This window comes from Melozone crissalis, unplaced genomic scaffold (genome assembly GCF_028551555.1).
Source record: "Melozone crissalis strain CALT ecotype California unplaced genomic scaffold, PUWL_Pcris_2 ptg000002l_1, whole genome shotgun sequence".
Taxonomy (NCBI): Eukaryota; Metazoa; Chordata; class Aves; order Passeriformes; family Passerellidae; genus Melozone; species Melozone crissalis.
In genome coordinates, this window is record NW_026535780.1 from 24056546 (window position 1) to 24082040 (window position 25495).

The following is a 25495-nucleotide window of genomic DNA, read 5'->3' on the forward strand; positions in this document are numbered from 1 at the left end:
TAGGATGAGATAATTGTATTTTATTCCTAAAATGGACATGTAGTGATTAATCTTCCTGTACCATTTATTAACAGGGTCTAGAACAAAACTGTATTCTTGAAAAAACCAAATTTATCTTGGATATGCATTTCTTATAAAACAATGCATAATTTGGGTGCTTCTTGTGTCTCAAGTGCATGCAATGAAGACTGAAGAACTGACTTTCATTAAAAAATATATATCAATATCTGAAGCAAGAAATTTGATCTTCTGAATAAAGTAAAATTGAAGTAAAGTATAAATTAATTTCTACTCAGCAGATTTTTTTTAATGCAGATATTCTTTCCATAATTAGAATGTCACTTCTAAAGACCCTGAGAACCAGAGTAAGAAGGAAAAGAGGAAGATATGTCACTTAAATAATGGAAAAGATAGGAATATTTAGTAGATGGAACCCAAACTCTTGAGCTTTGGATATTAAATACAGTATTTATAGTGTCTCAACTTTTCAAAAAAATTGTTTTGGATGGTGATAAACTGCATTGCAGTAATAATTGATGCACTAACATAGATCTGGATAATTTTCACCTACTTTACTTCTCCTTCAGGTGATTAAGAGCATATATAAGAATGTTAGTGTCCTTTTGGTAGATATTCCCAAAAATTGTCAGTTGTTTTTAGTGTTAAGCTTGGCAAAGCCAACCAAACCAGGAGATTTTGTTCAAGACAAGGATTTGAAATTTCACTCTCTATGTGGCATACAGATATTTCTTTCAGAAGCACTTTTTTTTTTTCTGTCTGAAAATGAGATTTATTTAGGAATGTATTCTGTGGTATGTCACCAAGTATCATGAAACCTTACAGTTACAACAATCAATTATGAAATTAACCCCTACTCCCTTCCCAAGTGACCAATGATGCCTTTATTCCACTAAAATAGAACTTCTGTACTAAATGGAAATCTTTCCAAAGTAAAATGTTTATACAGTCTTAATGCTTATAAAATCCAGGCTCCATGGCACTGTCAAAGGAATTGAATTCCAGAAGTGTGTGATCATCAGGAAAATATTCTTCTGGTTTTCCAATCAGCTGAATATAGGAGGAACCCAGGAGACCATAAATCTCATAATAACATGAAAGGAAGATAAATTAGTCTCTTTGAACTCATCCCCAAGATATGGAAGGCTCGAATTTTTAACCAGTGGACGGAGCAGCAAAAATTAATACACAATCCAGTGCATAGATGTGTTGTCATAGCCTCTGTTATACTAAGTAAAAAGACTGATTTTAATCTTATTGTCATTTGGACAATGATTTATCTTTCAGTTTGCACATATATTAGTCTTTGTTTCCATCACAGATCACCTGGACACATTGACACCCAACACAAGTTTGGACCTTTAAGGACCAAATCAGTCATCTGAAAATAGATATGGTGATAAATCTCAAGATATTTTCCGAGTGAAAATAAGTAATTTCTAAAATTTATTCAACTCCCAAATTCATTTTGAGTGAGAAATCATTTCTGCAATGTGTAACTACCATGGATTTCAGGATCAATGCAATTGTTATTTTCTTTACATAACAAGGAACTTTATAATCAGCTTGCTCACCAAAAAAGCGCTGGTGTAAAGGATGTTGTAACTGTGGTAACTGTGTCTTTCAGGAAGAAAACATTATCTCTTCATCTGAGTGTATATATTGGAATCATTTCTGTTGGGGGCATTTACATGGCTGATAATCATTGTTGGATTGTCGTAGGATTTATTTTTTGCTGACTGCTTAAATTTCTATAACTTGGAGAATAACGGATATAAGTACAATCTGCCTGTGAGCACTGAAGAAATTAACTTGCACCTTAAATACTTCATCCTGAAATGGAGAGGAAAGACAGGTGTCTGCAAACTGTTAGTGAGTGTGTATTTTCAGATCCTGTTTTTAGTATTTTACATTATTAATCATGCATAATACTTTTTTAGTAGTGTTTAAATCAACTTTTGTGTTTATGAAACGTGAAAAATGATCAATTTTTATAAAAGTGAGGAACAGAAATCTCTTCTGTAGCAGATAAAGTTTTCAGTGCACTGTTTCAAAAATCAATCAAATCTCTGTTCTAGGCCAGCAGTTCTTGTCTAGTGAGACACATCTTATTGGTGAACCATCCAGAACTGCAAATGAGGCATAAAGCAGGATTCATGTACTATAATGAGGTGCAAGAAAATATCAATTGATTGTAAGTCAGCTGAAGGTAAAACTGGTTGAAATATACTATTCTAAACCACATGTTCTACAAGGTGTAGCATCTACTGAATATCGAGCTTTTCCATCCTTGAGTATTGCACAGACTTCTCTACTTCTTCAACCAGTGTATAGAAAATTTGATGTCCCTGTTGGAAAAGGAGCTATTGCTTTAGTGAGGGGAATGAGGTCTCACTTAGATCTTTTCTAACTCTGATTCTTTCACCTTAATAGTACCCCTTCAATACTTTTAGAAATATTATTTATATATTGTATACTACATGTATGGACATGGACAAATGTATACGTTCACACTAAAAAGTTAGGATGCTTAGCCATTTCAGTAAACTATCAGAACTCTGGGAAAGCAGAGAACTGATTATGGAACCATAATTTGATCCAGAGTTTCAAGAAATTAATTTTGTGGAGATGTATTTCTCCTGTAGGAAGCTGATCAGCCCTGCAGAAATGAAAAAAAAAATTAGTAACATTTATGAGTTATTTTAGTACAAAGTAGAATCATGCTCTTGCAGATTGAAGAAGTGATTTGTACATTTATTAGAAAAAGAGGTTAGTTTTCTTGTTTGTCAAATGCAATCTTTGCTTCAGTAGCTCTTTATATAAATTATGTCTTAGGTCAGATAGTTTGAAAATCTCCATTTCCCTAGATTTGAAGGCTTCTTTTTTATATATGACATCTGCCATCAATAGGAGTTTTGCTAGAAACCGTGAAGATCCCTAAAACACCTGTGTTATATGTGGGGAAAATGCATGAGTTGGAAAAAGGGAGAGGATGCACACACGTGTATTTTTTTGGTGTTAGAACACAGCTAAGGCAGGAACTGGGAAGTGTTCTCAGATCTAGCAATAGAAATAAAACCAAAAATAAAGTAATTAGACAAGCAGAAGAACACTTCATTAATCTGGTTTTGGGTGCTCATGCAATTTTGGGTCACATGATTTTTCCCCCCTACATGTTCCTCTTTCTTTCTATTAATCATACAGGAAGGAAAAGGTGGCTAGCTTTCCAAATTGCACTCCTTAGTCATCTACATTTAGGTGGGATGAATCTGGGTGTCTTTGTTTTTAACAATCTAAATTCAACCTCTGAATTTGCCTAAAATCAGTAACATCTTCATTTTTAAGTATAGACTTGCCTAAGCAAGGAATACTTAGAAAAGCCCAGAATTGGCAAATGAGGTAGAAGGCAGCACTGGAACTTTATTGCAGACCAAGCAAGCTGTATATATTGTGTAATATTCAGAAGAAAAAAGATATGAGGAATAATTAAAATTATACATTTTATGTAATTATTTGCAAGTATTCTATGCCTTGTCATATTTAAATAATACTTCCCATGTTGCCTTTCAGCTAATGTATTAAAGAGAATTCCACAGAGAGGTTTGAGAAGCCATAATCTATACTGGGCTAAGGAAATTAAACAATAAGTCAAAGTTATTCATGTTAGAGATGTCTTAAAAATAATTATACTGGGAGGTATACTCAGTTGTGAGGCATATTTACTTATTCATTTCAAGAATTAGTACTGCTGTGGTATGGTCTATCATAATAAATAACAATAGGTTTTCAAATTATAATTTTCCTATATCCTTTGTCTAATTTGTTTGGTTTTGTTTCCCATCTTACTCATCCTCAAATGCGCAATTTGTGTGTGGTCAGTGCCAGCTTTTGTATGTGTCCATACCAGCCCTAACAGTAGGATTTCCCAAGTGAACATATGGCCCATTTCCTAGTATCTGTGTAAGGAACAAAGTTAGACCTACCCTTGTGTTATCTGAGTTTTAAAAAATGTAGAGTTATTTTATCAGTAAAAGTATTTATTGTAAGTCACCTGACATTTAACTTTCACAAGTCTTTATTTTTTCATTTCACAGATTTAAAATTTTATTTAAAAAACTGATTAAAAATACAAAATATCAGCTTCCAAGTATTTTATTTGTAGAATATATTCTTTCCTAAGTAGTAAGTATGCCGGCAAAAGATGATGTTTAACATGTTGGCGACTTCTAGGAAGTTTTAAAGGCGTCCTGATTAGTGGATCATGATTATTTCTTTCATTTACTTAGACCATGAAGAGATGCAGGGAAATGAGTTGTGTCCTCACAGAACTCAGCACATCTAATAAAGGACAGCTGGCACTTCTCTACTTAGGGAGTCCTAAGCTGCCCTGAAATTTACTGTCAAGACTTCGCTTTTTGGGCTGGTGTACTTGACTTCCTTGAGAATCTATAGATTTCAAGGTTAGTTTTGTCTTTTATTAAAAAATAGACAGTTGTTTACCTTTTTTCTCTGTGTGTTGAAGACATAAGTACTGAGAATTTTCAGAGATGGGAATATCCAGATACCTGTAAAGGTGCTAAAGGTAAACTGACAGCTTACTTTATCCTCAATGTAAGTAGGTTAATGAGAGCATCCTCCTCACCATTTTGGCTGTTGTTGTACTTGCTGGGCGAGTTCCTGACTGAGGAGCAGAGCACAGGCTGCTTCCGCTGGCAGCAGAGCAGTTCCAGTATCTGGGAACGTGCTAGAGGCACAGTGTTGAACTGCGCTTTTGGGCCTTAATCCAAAGGCTGCTGGCATGCAGTGTTATCCCTGATTTCACTGGAATCAGGCTACTTAACACTTGATGCTACAAGGAATGTATTTCAACAGACTTTGGAATGGCAAAGTTCTAGTATCCTACACAGCAAGTTAGGCGAGGGCTTGAGGTCCACACTTCCTGTGTGGATTACTGACATTACTCTTACCTTAATCACATCACTTAAGCTTCATATCCTAGAGCATTTAATGGAGAATGTGCTTACAAGCTTTGTAATAGTTAACTCTATTTTGAAACTTATTCTAAGAATAAATTATTATTATTTCATTGTTCAATATTAATGTTGGTGGAATAGGAGATCAACTTTTGTGAGTTCTTTCTGCATGGGATGCCTCTAATAGAAAATCTGATAAAAAATGAAGAAGGGGGAGTTAAATACACCTGGGAGGCAGTTCCATGAGCTTCAGAATCAGTATAGCCTATAGTGGCATAGCATGTTTTTTCATCCTAATTCTTCTGTGATGTGGTGGAGGACCACAATAACTTAAGCAACTTTTCCTATCACTTTTGATAATTCTGCCAAAGTTCAGATGGCAGTGTTGTGGCTATTTGCTGACCATGCTCTGACTGTCTTTCTGCTGTAAAAGTCAATGAGTAATGGCTCTCAGTTCTACCCACTCTTCCTCCATGCACACTGACTTGGGTCTTTGTCCTCCTGTGATGACACAAATTTTCATTGAGATTGCTGGAATTTAACTATATAAATACTTATGCCCTTTGAAATTACCCAGTCTCCTCAAGCATTTTAGTCATGATGATAGATGGTAGTATCGAGGAAAAAAGGGATAAACAGACTGTCCAGATTTGAGTCTCAAATTGGCCCAAACAGTGTAAATTACACTAAAGGAAAAGTATGATTAATTTAAATGGCTACATGGGAGAATTATGAAGAGGGATACTGAGAAGAATTAAATGGAGCGCCTCAAAAAGGAAATAAAGAAATGCGAAGATGCTGAGAATAAAACACAAGAAGAAAACCCAATATGTTAGGGTGTGAGATGAGGATGAATTTACTTTTTTTTACATTACTATACTTTAATAGTGGATATTTTCTGTAACGAGCTTTGCTCTCTTAGCTGGAATTTCAGTATCTTCCGTTGTAGATCTGTGACCTGACTACCAAGGATTAAAATCAGTATCACTTTTCCATTCTTGATTAATGTTTAACTCAGTGAATTAAATAGTTCTTTCAATATTTAATTATTTTAGGGAAAGAGAACAGTGTCAACAGCAAAGACAAATTCCCTTAGGAGTAACCAGGGGCATGTTGATAAGAACTTTGCAGGCATATTTTAGGAAGCCAGTGGAGAAACCTGGGACTCAGTTTTCCATGCTTCCTCACACTGTTCTAACGGCCCAGCTACCTATAATAAGAAGAATGGTGCATTTTGAATGACTGCTCAGGCGCCAGCAGAACAAGAAGATTCATTTTTACAGGTCTTGGACAGAGACTGATGCTCCCCTGTAGCCTGGATTTAGGTACTTTTATCCTTTTGGGTTTGAGGGTTATCAGGGGCCCTTTCTTTATTATTTTCTATAGTAAGTATTCAGAATACTGGCTTTTATGAGTCCTGTTGTTATGTGTTTAAATTTCTTGTTATGGATTTTGCATTAGATAAAGTTTTCTTGTGAAACTGAACCTTTGAACATTGATGTGATGAAATACAAATGGGTGTGTGCTTTATTCCAAAAGAAAGTCTGCTTGCATTTCACTTGCAGTAGTGAAGGGAAATGCCCATCCTTGAATGGAATTTCCAATAGTCCTTAAAATCATGTCCCATCTCAGAGCATCAGTTTGCTGAACCAAAAGGAGTGGTTTTATAAACAGTAATAATACAACACTATCTAATGTCCAAGGCCACTGTTGTTAACTTACCTCTTTGAAAAGAATTTGTTCAGAGGTTTATTCTTTTCATAATGGATGTCAGTCAAAAACTTTTGATCATGAGTATTTAACTAAGTGCTTTAATAAGGGCATATTGGAGAGCGATGGTGGTGTAATACATGTACGTATTTGCTATTAATTACAAAGTTTTTATCTAGATGGAAAAAACAGTAGACATTAGACTTTTTATACATTTCAAAAATCCCAATATTATCCCCAAACTCCAATTGACTCAGCTCTAGAATTTTCTTCTGCATTTCCATCAAACTATACTTACATACTATCCAGTAGATTAGAGTGGAATTGAATCCAAAATTGTTCTTGATAGTATCTTTTATCCCAGAAAAGTCTTTGTCCTGTAAGCTGTAATGTATAGCTTTAATAAGTCTGTATGACTCTACTTTGTTTAAACTACAATGTCCTGTGAAATCTTTTTTGTATGCCTATAATAAGTGATGCATGTAAGTAATGTTTGAGATAACATATTTATACATATTGTCAACTTTCTTGTATAATAGATGTACATTTCTGAAATCTAGAATCAATTTAAGGAAGTTTAATCTTATGTTTGAAATAGAAATATTTTATATAAATTTGAAAACCTCATATTTGGGAGATTTCTAGATAACTTTTTGTCTTAAAAGCTTGTATCTGATGGACCTTTATTAAGATTCAGTTTGGCTACAGAGGCAGGTATCTGTATGGACCTCAATGTAGCTTGGCTTAATGGATCCACTGATGCTTTCTCAGGCTTGTCTTTTCATTTTGAAATAGGCTGTCAACCATGTCAGGTAGTTGTTCAGACTATCTAGTATTCATTTTGCTTTTTCTCTGCAGTATCTTTAAAGTACTTGGTCTTCATTTCCATAAAATCCTTGATAAAATTTGTGTGAAAATGAAATATATTATTATGAAACCATAAATAGCAAGAGCATGTACAAATATCTTTTTGCAAGTATAAATACACCAAATACCATGATAAAGATCACTGTCAAAATTATTTTAATGAGGCCCTCAAAGGATAGGAAATGCTAGAAACAGAAGTGTTTAAGCAGTGCTTGGCTTACCTGGTGCTCATTAAATACACAAGTAGGGGTGTTCCAAAAGAAAGAAGCCTGTGCATATCAGACGTCTTTTTCTTCTAGTGTGGATATTGGAGAGTATAGACTGAGAGCCCTGAAGAACAGAAAAAGAGATCTCAAGTTAAATATCAAATAGGCAGAAAAGTAATCCCTGTCTTTTTCAACATTATTATCTGAAGCTTTTAATTTGGGAACGCTGAGGGTGTAATTTCCTGAGCCTTAGAAATTACGCTGAATCACTGCCCTTCCCAACAGGAATTTTTTAGTGTAAGAAACAGTGACACATTTGAAGATCTGTAAAAGCATTGAAATATGGTAAATAGTACTTGTTCCATTTTGTTCACAAACAATATCAATGTACAGAGAATAAATTTTATGTGTGGTTCTACTGACTTCTTTTGATTGTCAATTTCATTCTGGTCCTCAAAGGTCAGGTACTTCAGTGGGCAGAGCCTACTTTGCTCCTGCTCCTTCATTCCATTCCCTCCAGCCTCTTCTTGTTAGGTCTCCTTACTTTCTTGATTCTTCCCAGATGAATGATGACATTTTGGAAAAGGTGGAAGTACCTAAAAGAGATGTTAGTAGAAGTCCACATAGTAGGGTCACTATACTACTCTAGGCCACATAATAAATACAGGAAACAATTGCTTATTTGCTAAAGGGTCTCTTGGAGTGCATTAGAATGGTCAGGAGAGAAAGGCGATTCTATTTTATTCTGTTCCATTCTTTTTTTTGAAATAAAAAATAGTATTTTAAATCAGTAGTACAGTGAATTTTGATGAACATTCTAGATGACCAAAAACATATGCATTTGCACAAATGCCATTTCTTTATAGCTGAATTTTCTGCTAGCAGCAACTATTTGCTGTATTGCTAGTATTTGCCTTTAAAAGTATTCTTTACTTCTCTATGAAACATTTTACATGCATGAGCATCTGCAAGGTACTCTTTATTCCTTACTCCAAAATAAAACTTGAAAACTTGAAGTTTTAAATATGTTTCTTTTCTCTGTAGTTTTAGGACAAATCTTAAAAAAAATAAGAAAGAGAGAGAAAAAAAAAAAAAAAAGAGTGTATGCCCTAACTTCCATTTTAAATATCTGAGAATAAAGATGTAAAAAGATGGATGTCAAATGTTCAGCATTTTGTTGCAACAACAAGAGCATTTTGACTGTGATGCCCATTTATAAGGCATGCAGCAAAAGGATAATGTGCTTGAAATATATGATAAAATACTGGTCTCGTACCTAGTCTGTGGCCAACATTGCCTCTGAACTGTGAAGTGGTGCATATTATACTGATTGGAATGACTTGAACTTTTGTGACAAGACGACTGTTTCTTGGAGGAGATTAGAAAATTTGGGTTTTTTGGTGGAATGAATGTAAAGGCAAATTTTCTTGCATTACAAACATGAATTCTCTGTAATATAAGTAAGGTGGTTAGCAAATATTACTTTTTCATTTTATTATAGTAAGATAGCCACAAATATCCATTGGTTCCTACTTTAGGATCTCAAAAGTTACCAGCTTTGGCAGACATAGAGCCTATTACTTTTATCTTAAATTGTAATACATTGCTCAAATACGAATGCTTTCATAATGCACAGTATGCTATGGACAGAAAAATAGGTATTAAAACTATTTCAGGTAGTACTTTGTAGGGTTTCACATGAGTTTTGCAAACAGATTTATTAGCAGATATTTTCATGATTTGTAAAAAAATATTTAACCTGGGTGGAAGGTGGGAGTCACAAGTATATCCCTTTTACAGGAGCCAGGAGATGAATTTGTTCCCATTTCTTTTTTTTTCTTATAAAATCTGTGTTTTAGCTGCCATCATTCTGGCCAAAGAAGCCTGGATGGCTTCTTCCTCCTGAGCACATCAAGACACTTGAATTAGCTGGAAAGATGCTTTTTCCCATATCATCTGAGATTCAAATTGCTTTCAGTGGAAGAGGTTTAATAATAGACCTCATTTTATGTTTGTTTACTTGGAGATTTTGTAATTAGTGCGAAGATGTTAAAAGCTGTGGATAAAAAATGAGGTATTATAAAGAAAATATTTTTAATTGTTATATTTTGATTTGACAATGATAAACTATTTTCTGTATTGTTATGTAACATCATCCTCTGGCACAAGCATTGAAGGAAAAGAAAAAATGGTTTTTAGTCAGGGATACTTATTTTCTGTACGTTTCATGGTATTCACAGTGCATACTGTGTTGCAAAAGCTCACTCTGTTCTGTTAGATGACTGATTCTGCTTCTTGCTCTTTGATATCTGATACTTCTGTGTACCAGTACACAGGCTCCTAAAATAGTGGGTTTTCCTGGAAGCAGATGGGTTTGGAGCACCCTAAGAAGTGATTGATTTTTCTCGGCTCTGTCATGGCTGATTCAGTGCAATAAACTTTTAAAAGATACTGAAGACATTTCATTTTGTAATGCAGTGCTTATATATAATGCAGCCATTCCTTTTAGTAATTGTTCAAGTTTGCATGGCAAATCATTGCCTCGATGCTGAATGTACAATCCCTGACAGAGTGGTTAGGTATAGAATGTATACTGTTTGCTTCAGTTGTGAATTGATACTACATTTAAATGTTTGCACTAAAATCCTGTTATCTCAGATACAGTATAGCTTTTCAGATATGAGACAAAAGATCTATTGTTACAGTCTCAGTGCTACATGTTGTTTATTATGTGCAGATTTTTTTTAAAGTGGTCTTTCGGTCCTTTAGAATTGCCATTACATTATGAAAAATTAGGAATTCTACATACATGGTCACGGATATTAGTCATTTTTACAGGGGAGGGAAGGAGGAGGGGAAGATGCAGAAATCCTCCTCCTTTTAGATAGTAGTAACAGTGTGAGGATGCCTTGTCCTCCTTTTTTTTACTTCTGAGATTTTATTGCTGGCAGCCAGATGTGCTGAAACTCCTGACGACAGCATCTATTCACTGCGTGTTTTTAATAGGCTTAGAGAAATATGAGTAGAGTACATGAAAGCAGCTCAGCTTCACACTTCAGCTGGGAATGCCCAAAAAGCTTACTGCTGTTTAGAATTCTTGCTACAGTCAGGAGAAAGCTGCTCGGGTACTAAATCTTCTACGACTGAATTAGAAGAATAATGACTGTACAATTAACTATCAGCCCCTGCTCATTTAGGCACAGTTTTTACAGAGATCAGGAGAAATATGGAACTTGATTGGCATATTTGTATTTGATGGTGTGTACAAAATAGATGACTTTTAAGACAGGTGGTGAAGAAAAATAGAAGGGAAAGAAAGGGAGAAAATGCAATTTGAAACACTGCGCCAGGTCTGCAATTCTGTTTTATCTCATTTTCATGGGGTTTTCTCATCCCCTCCAAATATTTTACAAAATGATCTTTTTGGACAAACGTTGAACAACACTAGGTAAGTAGAAATGAAATATTTTTGCTTTATCATTTCTCCTTTTATGCTGATGGCAATCTATCTGCATGCTTTTCAGTGGGGTACTTTTATAACTACACTCCTAGATATTAATATTTTCATGGTAGCAGTGAGTCTGTTAGTGTTTTTATGTTTTATGTAAGGATTTACATGAGAACTCAATCTGCAGAAATAAAGCTAGCAAAGATAGAATAAAATATTTAAGATGGTTATGTATCTTTCAAGTACATTAGCTGCCATTAGAAGCTAGCATTATTAGCTGTAATCCTTAAAGCATATTAAATATTCATAAACAAATTTGTCAGAGAAAATGATTTCTATGTGGATATGGCAGTGAAAAGATTAGATGCTCAGAGATGTGTCTGTTAAACCATGCATAATTTATTGGAAGATGCAAATTAGTAGTCCTGCATACCTTTTGCAAAATAGAAAGCAGTTCTTTATTTTTAAAAGATTTAGATCCTGTGTGTAATGCTTTTCAATAATGTTTTTAACTGGTCAAATTATAGCTGATTAGTGGATGCTTTGCAGCAGGTCAGTCAGCCCTATAGGGTATCCTTTTGTGAATAGCTGTTGTTTTGTGGGAATTAGAAATGATAGGGTGAAGTTGTTATTTATTGGTGTGAGAATTTTTGAATAGGTTTCTTAGGACTTTTGGGGGGGTAAAATGAATTAATAATGCCACATTTCCGTGTCATTATTCAGTAAACATAGTGCTGATGTTTAGAACTTTTTCATACTGCTTTTAAATATTAAACATAAAAATATTAATAATTATATCTAAGAGAGTGGAAGTGCAGGTCAGGAAGCAAAAGAATCCTGTAGTTTTTTATAAAGATAGTGCACTGATGGAAACATTCTGGAAAAAGGGTGGAAGTAATAGGCAGAGACTATATCCAGCATTTTAATCTTCTTCTCTGCCTCTGTGGGAGAAATCTCTTTTAAATGGGATATAATTTCTTAACTACAGGGATATTTGCACTTGATACTTGAGAATATGGTTATAATTTTATTTCCCATAATTTTTTTGTAAGGGTTCTCTCCCTTACTGCTGATATTTCCTTTTAAAATCTGTTGATATTTATTTAATGTTACTGTTCTCAAGTTTTGTTATCTTGGTTATGAATTTCTAATTAGGTATGTAAAATTATGTAGGTAGTTTTAGCAATCATAATCACAGTTATGAATTAAGGTATTTTTAGATATATATGAAATCTGTATTCAATGAGATTTTTCCTATATCCCTTTGGTACGCTGTGAAATATTTGAAGCTCTACAAAATGGAGCAATAATTTACGTATTATCAGCTGGGATTGTAAAACTGCATATTTCCAAGTGCATAGTTTCAGGCCTGCAGCAACCAGCAAAGCCCTTAGCAACTGTTTTTATCAGCCACCATCCCAGTCCTGATTCCCTGGATCTGCTTTTGCAGATCAGAGTACATGCTTTTTGTAGATAAAGGTGCATGCTTTTTGAATTTTTTTTTTTAAAGATACATGTAGATGGTGGTTTTTGCTGTTTATTTTGCTTGTGAGACCTGGCCAAAAGCTGCATACAGTATCAGATAAAAAGACAGAGTTATTTTATTCATTTGCTGTGCCTTAGATTAGGAGTATATTTCTTCTAGAAGACTGGCAAACAAGAAAGGATTCTTAGGAAACTGAGCCTCCGACCTAGTATGGGCTGTTTTGCTTAGGATGAGAATATTCCTGTATTTATAAGGAGCAATGTTGTGTTTTTCTAGGTATCAATGCTTTTGGCCTCAAGAAAACATTGTGCAATTTTTAAACAATATGCAGCAGTAATTGTGAGAGACTAATCCATGTTTCTCTGTTTTCTGATAATAAAGTTATGTGAAAGTATTTTAAGGTTTTGAGTAAAAAGATTCCCTCTTCCAAAGAACTATTTGTATTTTAAATCTGATCTTGATAAAAGGTTTTTGAAGAAGTCATCTATTAGTCACTAAAATATCTCACTGGCATTTATTACAGAGGGTAGTCCTTTGATTGTCTTACTGATTTAAAAAAAATCTATTTTATATTTTTTAATTAAATGAATGTAGTATATAATTTAGACAGATTTTTCATTTAAAGCTTTGCACAATAAATGTAAGGCACTTGCTAAAAACTAATTGTTCATGCATTAAGAGTTAATGCTTCAGAACTGTGGTGTACCTCCAGCATGTCAGAGTCTGCTTTGATGAGGTATAGTGTGCTCTATCTCTTTAGTCTTCAAAGTTATATATTTTGTCCTTTGATGATCCTTTCTCTTTTGAAAAAGTTTTTTTCTGTTTTTACATCTGAAAAGTACAAGTCAGAGTCCAGAAAGATAACGGCTGACATTACACACAGTGATTAACTGCTACTGCAACAAAGTAGTAATGTCAAGAAAACAGCTTCATGCATACAAATTGTACAGTAGATAATGGAGTGTAAAACAAAGTCATAGGAGAGGAGGTAGTATATGGATAATTTTAATTGAGTAGACATTCCTCTTAAGTTTCACATCATTTTTTCTTGGAGTTCTTGTTCTTCTGTTCAGAAAGTTTAGATATACTGAGATTTTCTTGAGGGAAAGATAGGGATCTTAGACTTTGCTTTCTCTAACTATGCTAACCATGGACAGGAACATACATTAAACTGTTTTTTATAATTTCCCATAAAAACTTTGAGTTGGGTTTTTATTTGCATAGTTCTGGCTTTGCAGTAGCTGATGTGAGAGGGCCCAAATGATATTAAGGTCCTTGTGAGTTAGATTGATTTTAGTACTTAAATGGGTTTAGTTATCCCCTCCCAGCAGCCTCTAATGGAGGAATATTGCTGCTGAGTTCTCCTCTGCCAGCTGCAGGGCAGCACTTTGCTGTAAGATGCTATTGTGAGTGTAAAAGAGAAAGCTGGTTTGCTGGGCCTCCCTCTTGCTCCTGCACAGCTCTGTCTGACATTACCAACTCCAGCCAGATGAAGCAGCAACAGCTATCATTTCACCTCAAAATTGTGTGGGGGGTTGGGGTGCTATTTCTTGGGTAGTAAGTTATTTTTTATGGAAAAATTATTAGAATAGACTTATGTTGGGAAACCATAAGAATTGTTCTGTATTTTGAGCATTTGGCAAATAACTAGTTTATGGAATAAATTCATCACATGTCCAGAAAAGAAATCAAGAGACCTTTTATGAAAACACAGTATGTACTTGCATTACATGCAAATTTTACAGCAGCATCTAAAGGAGGTTTGTTTTTTGTGCAGTCTAAAATTTTTCTGATTACTTTCAGTGACAAAAAACAATGAAGTAAAGTTTTAAAATATATTTTAAGCCTTTAGTAAATTAGTAAGCTGGATTTTCAGATTTCCATTCTTCATTTTGTGTTTAGTGTACAAATACTGTGCTGTTGGATGCTCTATTTGTAGCAACATGCTTTGAGAAGTCACAATTGCTTTGGGCAGTATTGAGATTAACACATTACTGCATAATGGCAAGCATCTTTTGTGACTCAACTTGGTACAAAATGTACAGAGGACTATCAATCCAATTTTGCAATTGCAGTTTCTATTAGAAGCTTTTCTCATCAAATGGAAAGTGGTCAATTTACCTAAACTTGGTTTCTCAGATGATATATTAGGATTTTTTTACAGTTCTGTGAAAGTCAGTTTACTGTCTAGCTTGGCCACACAGGGGCATAAGATAACTAATATATTGAGCCTAGAACCAGTACAAAGATTGTTCATCAACTTCTGTGTACAATAGAGACTTAGGTATTGTCTCATTTTGAAATTAGAAACACCTAGCTTAAAAAAACAAATTGTATTTTCTTTCATTAAATTAAACCCCGGTGTTTTTGAAGACTCTTAAGAGTTTTCACTTTTGAAATGCCTTGGTAAGCATCTTTTACATATATATATTGATTTTTAAAAGATGAATAAAATGACAAAATAAATTAGTTACTTGGCAAAACTAGACATTTCCACTGAAAGTATCATTTTAGCAGAAACATGTGATTTCTTTTCATTATTTAAATTTCTGTTTTGTTTCCTCCAATATATCTAACCAATATATATAGTAGCTATTTACCAAAGGTCCATTTTATAATGAAGCCATCAAATGATGTCGGAATTACTGTCACAGGCAATTGTTATTTTTTCTGGTGTTGACAATTATTACTTTGACATTGAAGGAAAAAGACAATTTTCCCTTTCCTATTGGGAAAAAAAATTGTCAGGCTATTTCTGTAGAATAGATTTGAGGTTTTTTTCCCCCTGACTATATTGGTTCAGCATAGCAAGAGGTTTTCTAATACTCTGGGAGAATGTTGCATTTTCAAATATTACTATTCTAAGAGCCAAGAAGAAAACCACGATAATGGTGCTAGAACTGACAGTATATTGTCCATATTCTGTGGTGCAATACTGTGATTGAAACTGCCTCTCCTCCCTTTTCAAAACTGGCTTGTCTATAGCTACCTTTAAAATTTTAGTTTGCTGGGATTTTCACATCTGCTCCTTTTTACCTCCATACTAGGTTAATAGAATCGTGCTTTAAGCATATTCCTCAAATTTGTAGTTGATGTGCTTTCTCAAGTAAAACATACACAGTGTTCGTAAATACATTTATTTGTATTCCTACCATGTAATTTTTCCATATTAAAGACATAGCAAAGCTATTTCCTCCTCTTGTTCTTGACTGTCTGTGTCTTGCCTCAGACACAAACAGAATTCCAAAACTAAGCTGATTCCAGTTACAGATCTCTGTATTACTGTAGGAAACTTGTCCATGTCAAATAGTCCTCTATCTTATTTTCTTCCTAAAATTAGAGAAATAAGCCATATTCAAGTGAATCCCTATGTGCATATACATCTATATATATGTGAACTTCTCTAAACACAAAGGGAAGACTGGCAGCTGGGACAGCAAGTTGTGTATAAAAGGCAGAGAGAAACTCATACAGCTGTGTATTTGGTCTTTTCTGCACCTTTGCCAAACATTCCTCACCAAGAACTCTTATGTCCTCTTTGTGCTGCGAATAAGTGTATCTAACTTCATCAGTCCTTTGGCCCTTGATTAGCTTCTTTGGGACAAAGTGGGACAAGTAGTATGATTTTTCTCATCTTCTCATGTTTCTGTTTTCTTTGGAGGAAGCAGCTGAACGTACTAGCTTGCCGCAGAGCTATTTCTTTCTCACAGGAAGTTGTGTATTCCATCCCATCTAGGTGGCTGTTGGGTTTTGGGTTTGTTTTTAAGTCCCTATTTCTAGGAAAAACCATCCCAGTAACATTCTGTTACAGATATTTTCAGAGACAGAAAAGTACGAGATTTCCTTACAGAGCCATTTCTTTTCCCATCTCTTCCAGCTCTGGGGAGAGATACCTTCTGTTACTTCCACCTCAGTTGCTACAGATTTAATAAGGTGACATATGCTTCCTCCATGCATCTCACAGAGCTGTGGATATTTGCAGCCATAACAGGTTTCTCTCTATTCTCATTGTGCATCAACTGCTGTTATCTGATGATGGCAATAAAATCCTAGCTGGCATATGATCCTAACCTCCCACCAGGAAGAAAAAAGAGGATGGATCAGAGGTGGATAATTTGTCTCAATTCAGCTAGTATGTTAAATTCAGAAATTTAAATAATCCTAAATTTAGAAATGATTAAATATGCTCTAAAACTTGATTTTTTTTCCTCACCTGGGTGAGAGCAACAGAAATCTAAGGAATAGCTGAGTTACCAAGTACAACTTTTTGAAGAGAACATGTAAAAAAAAAATCTCTTTCTATTCTTGAATAACTCAGATGATTCCTGTCATTTCTCAGAACAGCCCAGTAAGATGTGGGTATTATCTTCTTTTTTTGGAAAAAGAAAAGGCAGAGAGCACGATATTAAAAATGACTATGATATTTTATAGTTGAAGCATTTAAGAGATTTGTTCAATGACAAGAGCCTAGTATTTTATGGGAACTGCATGTTCCAACATCCAGTAATCAAGGTTGCTAGTCTTGACCCTTGAGTGCATAATAGGTGCATCCTATTATCCACTCAAGAGTCAAGACTAGGGCAGAGCAGGGCAGAGCTGTGGTGGCTACAACAATAAGTAGCCCTATGTATCCATTTTACTCTTCTTCAGGGTGCTGTCACTCTGATAAAACTGGCATGAGTGCTAAGTAAATCCTGCCTCAGCTGGGAGTTAGTTTTTTGTATTGGTGTGCAGCAAAGTCAATGTTCCAGACTGTTTCCTGTAACTGGTCAGAGTCATATGCATAAATATTTCATTTTCCCCAACTATATGGTTAAAAGCTTCTAGTGAGATCTTCACCAATCCTTCTTTGCATGTTACCAAGTATGTTAAAAAATCATAGAATATTCTGAGTTGGAAGGGACCCACAAGGATCATAAAATTCCAATTCACAGCTCCATCCCCAGGAGTCACACCCACACCATGTGTCTGAGAGCATTGTCCAAACACTCCTTGAAAGTTGGCTGATGCTGTGACCACTTCTCTGGGAAGCTGTTCCAGTGCCCCACCACCCCCTGGGGAAAACCTTTTTGTGATATCCAACCTAAACCTCCTCTGACACAACTCCAGTCCATTCCCTCAGATCCTGTCCCTGGGATCACAGAGCAGGGATCAGTGCCTGCCCTTCCTCTTCCTCTCATGAGGAAGTTTAACTGCAATGAGGTCTCCCCTCAGTCTCTTCTTGAACAGACCAAGTGACATCAGCCACTCCTCATATCTATGGCTTCCCCTCAAGGCCCTTCACTGTCTTTGTTTCCCTCCTTTGGATGCTAAGAACTTAATCTTTCTTATATTCTTGGGTCCAAAACTGCACAAAATAATGGTTAATAGCACTTGTGTAGCCCTCACCTTCTTTACACTCCTTTATCCTTTTTGCTTTTTCCATTTTGGGTTAGTAATCACATGCACATTTATGGTAAGATGTGCCTACTAATGGCACTATCCCTTTAGCAGGTCAGGAGCAGAAATTATACTGCATGTTAGAAATATGGGGCTTTGAAAAGCAAAACTTTCCTTACCAGAACAAAAAGCTATGTCTTCACTTTGTTCCTTGATTGAGAAGTTTTGCTGCTGTTCCTACCACAGTTACTTATTTACTGAAGCAGTGGAAAGAGGACCACTTCTGCTGGTGTGAGTTTGGACATTTCTTCATTATTTCCTTCTGGATAGAAAGCACAGATGGACAGAATGGCACAAATAACATTGGGATGTTTGGCTGTGTAGGTCTGGCTAAGCTGGGGAGAATGGAAGGGAGGAGTTGGAAGCTGCAGTTACTCAGCTCCTTTCCTGTCAGGTGTGATGGGACTGTCAGTCACTATTTATGGACCCATCATCCCTTTATATTTCTCAGGAATATACTCTGAATTTTCCACTATAAAGGCAGAATGAAGGTTTACTCATAGAACTGTGTGAAACACTGTGTTTCAAAGTGGTTCAAGACAGATTGGTATTGAGCACCAAATGATTTACAGGGTTCTGAGAAAGGAATCAATGAATATGATATTGACACCTGAAAAATTGTGAAATCTGAGATAAGTTTGGAGGTAATGGCATAATTTTAACTTTACCCTGAGATAAAAGGTTTGAAGCATAAGCTGGAGGTATTTCAAGTCCTTGGCTTCTCTTCAGCATGTGCTTAGTGATAGGGAGGGAAAGTCAGCCTTCTGAAAGCTGCTTTTTGGGTTCTGAACCTGGGAAGGAAAAAGATGAGATTGAGAAATGAAATAAAAATGTTATGTATTGGAGAAATTTGTTCCAAAGTTGCCTAAATTTGAAAGAGATTAGAGATTGAAATGCTGAAACCTTAACTTTGTTTTATAATAAGAATTGAGCTGAATACATTGCAAGTCAGAGGGAATTTGCATGGTGTCTGTATTTATAAGAATGAAAATATGTCTTGATTAATACACTTTATCCTTGCTGCAATATTTGAGTCACCTTTATGATTAAGGTATACTTCCAAATTCACATCTTCTGATATTCAATTCAATTTTTTGTCATGAAACTTCATCAACATTTTGAATAAATAAGTTTTAAACCCTTGTGCCTTAGAAAGTAGTAGTCACATATATCATAATAGGAATAATAAACTTTGATTGCTAAAGGTATACAAAACTAAGCTGACAAGCAAGTAATGCAATTATAATTCCTTTAAGATAGTTTTCATTATTAACCTTTAAAACAGAACATATAGTCAAAGAGAAATGCTCTAAATCAAAAAGTTTAGTCTATGGTTTGACTACTGTGCACCAAATATAAGACCTTTTGGCATGTATTACATGTCATAGATAACACATCGTTTCAGTAATAAATAAATGGTAGAATAATGAAATAATAATATTTTTTTGCAAATTTTAGTATTTTTTTCTCTATATAATACATTAAAAATAGTTTTAAAGTGACCAAAGGAGATGATGAATAAAACATTAGTAAAAGATGGAACTTCAAAATTTCAGGAATATTGACTATTTCTTGCCTTACAAAATATTTTTTCAAGTATAGATATACAAACTAAATTAAAATAACATTAAAATCTTTGCCTGAAACAGGATGTTTAAAATCTCTCCTCCCCTCTTACCCTCTCCTCTTTTATACAATGATGTTTCTCTTCATGTTTCTTGATTTTCCTAATATTATGTTTTAGGTTGTTGCTCCTGTATTTTCAGATTGCACTCAGAACAAGTGCATTTTGTGTGGAGTTGAGGACCCTGGGGGCAGTCAGTCTTTCATTCACTTAAGGACCTTCATTTTTTCCCTGCTAATGGTGGCATTGTTCTGCTACAAAATTACCAGAACAATGAGTGTTTTAGAGAAAACTCATTTTTTATTGCTCTTCTGTATCACAGTGACTCTAATACAGTTCAAGCATTATTCAAATAACCTACAGTAAAATCTTCTAAGTGCCCTGTTTGTAAAAACTCTTCCAGTAAGACATGCTTCATCTACCTGTCATACTTTGCAAGTTTTTGAAAAGTGTCAGGGAGGACAGAACATATTTTAAAATGCAGGAAGGCTTACAATAAAAAAACGGAATAATTCAAATTATTTATGTCCACAAAAGCTTGCTTGTGCTTAAGAGATATATTTCATCTTGAAGTTGCTAATTTGTAAGACACAGCATAATCAGAATGTATAAGGACTACCTGAAATCATAATCCAAATCTTTTTTTTAATAAAGCATGAGTAGAAAGTATAGTGTTGTTCAGTCAAAGAACCTGGCAAGTACAGAGGTCTAATTTCTACCCTTGCCACTGTCAACATCTCCTTTGTAGTGCCAGGAAAATCATGTGAACTTCACAGCTGGAGTTCCCAGGAATATATGTCTTATTTAATGCCTCAGGAATATATGTCTTATTTAATGCCTCGTGTGCATCTATGAATTTTAATTTATAAATATTTGTAGAGGTCTTAGGATCATGAATTCGTGAATATACACAAATGAAAGTACAAATTAAAATTTTCCTTTTGTTTTGGAATTTAGGTACGTCTCTAGGCATTAGAACACATGGCAGAGTAACTTTAGTACCTTAGAGATACTGGATTTTGTGCCTTGCCCTTCATTTGCACCCTTAGTCTTAGCACCTGCACATTATTTCACATTACTAACCAGGTTGTTTCCTTTGGTACTGCCAGCTACATGGCTGATGTATCCTCAATACAGTGAGATTTTTTCCTTGAGATAGGTCTTTCAGAACTTTTAAATTCAAATATTGAACATTATTCATATACAAGTAAAGCAATTCACAAAGAAATTTGTAGCAATTGTGAGGATGTACAGTAAGCATGTTAAAATTGTGGAGTCATAGAATTCTTTAGGTTGGAAAAGACCTTTAAGGTCATCAATTGCAACTGTTAACCCAGGACTGCCAAGTCCACCACTAAATCATGTCCCTGAAAGATAATAATAACATGATGTAAAGTTTATTATATCACATGTAATATATGAAACACATATTAATGTTATAAACATTGTAATATAAAATATAGAGTGTAATGGAGGCACTAAAAAATTGTGTAACCATACAAGATACTCAGTGACTATGTTCACAAGAGTGTAGTCTCTGCAGTAGTGTACAAAAAGACCCTGTTCTCCTGCTAAGCACAGACAAAAACTTATTTTTAATTATTAATTAATAATTATTTATTTGTTATTAATTCTGCACAGAATTTTGTGCAGCCTCTTGACAGTATACTGGTCAAAAAACTGAAAAACTGCAAATCTACATTTTTGTGGATTTTATTATTACTTCCATGTAACTAATGCAAAGGGATTTTTATTGGATTTTGGTCTTCTGATGTAATCCACTATGAGTAAGTCTGTATCTTGGAGTTCGTGGCTGAATATAGAAATAAACCCATTTCCTACTTACCTTTACTTGGGAAGGTTTTAGAATAATCACTGGTGTCTAAATGCTGTCTCAAAAATCACTTTTTTTCACGGAAATGATGCAAAATCCATTAGTTGTATTTAGTTTTGATCGCATACGGGTGATATCTGACCTGCACTTTTGGCATACAGAAAGAAGTCTGATGCATATATTCACCTTGATTGGAACAAGTGGATATTGAAACCAGAGCTCAGATCAGGTTGAGAACTAATCTCAAATCTACTGCTCTTTCAGCTGAAGTGAGATGAGCTAACTAAAGGGAAGAATTACATTTCTTTTCATACATCTTTGGCAGGACATCAGCTTTACTTGAATTCTGGGAGTTTCATTATAACAATTCCAAATATGGAGTGATGTGGTATTTTTGTCATATGGTTTTGTCTCTAGAACGTGATGTTAACTCAAATGAAAATGTGTAGAAAACGTAGACTGCAATGTAAGGAGTGCAACAGGGCAGAGGTAAGATAGGAAAGAGAATTTATTGTATAGACCTATTCACTGAGTTGCAGTTATTTCTGTCTCTTGCCTCTCTGTATTATTTTCTTCTCCTGCTTTGGTGACAAAAAGGTTCAAAATAATAGAATATCTCATTAAATCCTATGTCATGTATCCCTTGTGCAATGCAGAACTTAAACTATGGCAATAGAGTGGAATATTTCGTTATCTCCATGTACCTAAATAAGATATTACAGAAACTAATTTCTCTCCTTATTACTTTATATGGGGTTGAATCTGAATTTATTACATAAAAGCACTGAACTAAAAATCCAGTGTCTTTCTTTGCTCATGACCTAATAACTTACCTTTCTTTAAAATTTTGAAATGATTTTGCACTAGTGGCCATTGGTAGATCTTTTAACTTACCAGAAGAGAATGTACTAATTTAAGTTATATAACCAAAACCAAGAGAAGGTAACATGTTCTCAGCCTAATAAATTAATTTCAATTTTTTTTTTCAGTGCTGTACTGGATTAGTCTATATACTGAGCAGATTTAGGAAGAAAATTTTATTTTCTATTATTTGGATATGTTTTATACTTAATTACTTCATACGGTGTTATTTTGGAGCATGCTTTAGCAAAGACTGAACTAGATCTACTAAATAAAGAAATGCTACAATCATCAATTTGAATGCACTTTATACTGATTGCAAATTGACTAATGCCAGCATGAATCTGATTTTATGTTTATATACCTATATACATCTACAGAAAAAAAAGAGACATAGTAAGGACCTTAGCATATAGACCTAGACTTTGCTGTACTTTAAACTTATTGTGAAGTCCAATTTAGAAGCATTACTAAATGGAAAAAAGGCGATTCTGAGAGCTGCTGTGATGGAGAATAATGGCAGTATCACAGCAGAAGTCTTTATTAACTCTGCAGTGAAAGCATAGTCTTCATTTCACATGATTATATTTTCTATCTGTGATGCACTGTGTGCTGATTAGCTCTACTTTCTGCTGCAGGGCTGCTGCATTTTATTTGTGCTATATAATCATGTATAATAAATAAGGCTGTTTGAATATTTAGCCAGTAATGACACTACATTAATGCAGGTATCCATAAATTATCATGAATTAATTATGGTTCCATAGGTAATGTAATTTTTTTTTTCCTTCGAAGGAGAATATTTAACTTTGTTACTTATATGAAGGAAAACATTCTCAGGTATTCCTAACATTCTCTCAGGAAAGTTAAATTTATCTGAGTATTTTGAAATCTCATCTTTAATCCTGTAAAATAATATTACAGATATATATAAACTGGGTCTCTTTGTATTTTAAACTCTGTACAAACAGTAAAAGGAGTAAGGTATTAGGATAAATTTTCCCAATTTCTTTCTAAATATACGATCTGCTACCTGAAAAAATGTCGCTGGCTAAGGCTGCTTTCCCTGAATCATTATGGACCTTGATTAGTCAATTAAGATTTTTTTTTTCACTCTGGAGGTTAGTTTTATTTTAATTTTTATATTCAGAAATAATTTATTTGATAAAAGAGGATTCAATATTTATTGTTACAGAATGTTAGAATGGCTTGGATTGGAAGGGACCTTAAAGATCATCCAGTTCCAACTCTCCTGCCATAGGCAGCGACACCTTCTACTTGATCAGGTTCCTCAGTGTACCTAAGTATTGTTGTCCTCAGGAAATATAATTCAACAGTGGTGTACATTTTGCCATAAAATCAGTACCTCTCCCAAGTAGCCTTATATTTTTCTGTAAACTGTCTTTCTATATGTTGATTAAAATTTTGGCTTCTACAGAACTAGTTGGAAAAAGTAACTTTGTATCTGAACTCTTAAAGATGAACATATGTTTTTTGTATATCACTTAGAAACTAAGCGTGAGAAATATGGAAAATATTTTAGAAACAACAGTGAACTTTAGATAAACATAATTTGTAGCATGGCAATTTAATATTTTCCACAAAAAGTCCACAGATGCCTGCTGGGGCTGACCATGACTGGTAGGTTATCAACTAAATAAAAAGATTTGAAGACTGTCTTTGGTTTTACATAGTATTTCTAATTGTTAGCTAGAAGGGGTAATATGCTGTCCAACATGTCTCTGAGACCCAGATATTTGGATCACTGTGCATAATTCTGGACATGCATTTTTAGCAAATCTGGGCTTCAGAAAAAGCATAAGGTAAAAAATTTCAGGAGAGAATTGTAAAGAGAGGTGGAAATACATCCAGGTTAGTTTAGCCAGCATTTAAAAGAGACAGAGTAGCAGCAGCTATATGTATGCAATTACTTGAACCACAAGAAGAAAGGATTTATTTAGGCGATATAAAAAAAAAACCGAACATGGAATGTGGTGTAAAGAGTGGAAGGCTTACACTGAATGCCCATGCAAATTTCTTAACCTACCACAGTATAGAATTCATCCCATAGGAAATGGTATAAGCCTTAAATTAGATTGAGCAAATTCTAGAAAATGTACTGTGGGGAAAGAGCTTTCATTGTCATGGAAACAAACTAGATGATCTAATAAATGTTTTCCATCTCTAGCTGTGTTCTATTTCTGCCATTCACTTTCAGGTGAATTTAGAAAATGGAGGTATTTTTGATTATTTTCACTGTCAAGTATTACAGGATAGTATACAACAGCTGAGATTTAAGCGCTATCTCAGGAAGTTTATATTTCACTAAGATAAACTAGGAATTATTGTTTCCAAAGCATAAATGCCTAATTAAAATACATAAACTAAATCTCATTAATAATAGGTCAAATATCGCTGCTATTATTCCTGGTTTTTTCTGCATCATGTGAGCATCACTTCTATTATATTTGTCTAATTGTGCTGTCTCTCAGTCCAATGCAAGGCAAGCCAAAGACCTGAAATGAAAATTAATTATTTTTATTTGTCCTTTATCTAAATTATCCCTTTGACAAGAAAGACCTAGTTTTCAGAAGAATGTGTTTATCATGTTTGTATGTTACCCATTACACAAGATTTTATAACGTAAATTATTTGCTTGGAGGATTCTCTAAAGAATAATATTGCAGATGAAATATGTGTTTCTTCCCATGAGGTTAAAAATTAATTTGACCTAGCACCAATCTAACACACTTTCTTCCAAAAAGGCAACTTTCACCTGGTCTTACCAGTAGTTGAGACATCATCAGCAGTTGTGTTTGCTTAAATTCTAATTGTATATTTAGTCTATCTTCACACAACTTAATTCTGAAATAAAATATCTATATAAAGAAGTAGTAAAAAAAATCCAGGGACAGAATGTAGAGATTATGAAGCCATTCTTAGTGCTTGCTACACTTATCTGCAGTTTCTAAATTTTCAGTAGAAAGGTTTTACCCTTTGCATTGCTAAAATAATTTTCAGTTATATAA

The 25495-nt window shown here is 34.4% G+C and overlaps 1 protein-coding gene across 50 annotated transcripts in view; it reads left to right on the forward strand.

The window, feature by feature from the left end:
- The window catches only part of RIMS2 (regulating synaptic membrane exocytosis 2), a 443811-nt gene that overhangs the window by 123135 nt on the left and 295181 nt on the right, over window positions 1-25495 (forward strand). For 9 of the 50 annotated variants that reach the window (XM_054269415.1, XM_054269512.1, XM_054269471.1 and 6 more), the window contains exon 1: window positions 10677-11222. The exons of the other annotated variants lie outside the window; for them this stretch is intronic. In XM_054269415.1, the coding sequence (XP_054125390.1) occupies window positions 11101-11222 (122 nt within the window). In that variant the 5' untranslated portion in view covers window positions 10677-11100. Of the gene's footprint in view, window positions 1-10676; window positions 11223-25495 lie in introns of those variants that run through there. 50 annotated transcript variants of the gene reach the window in all.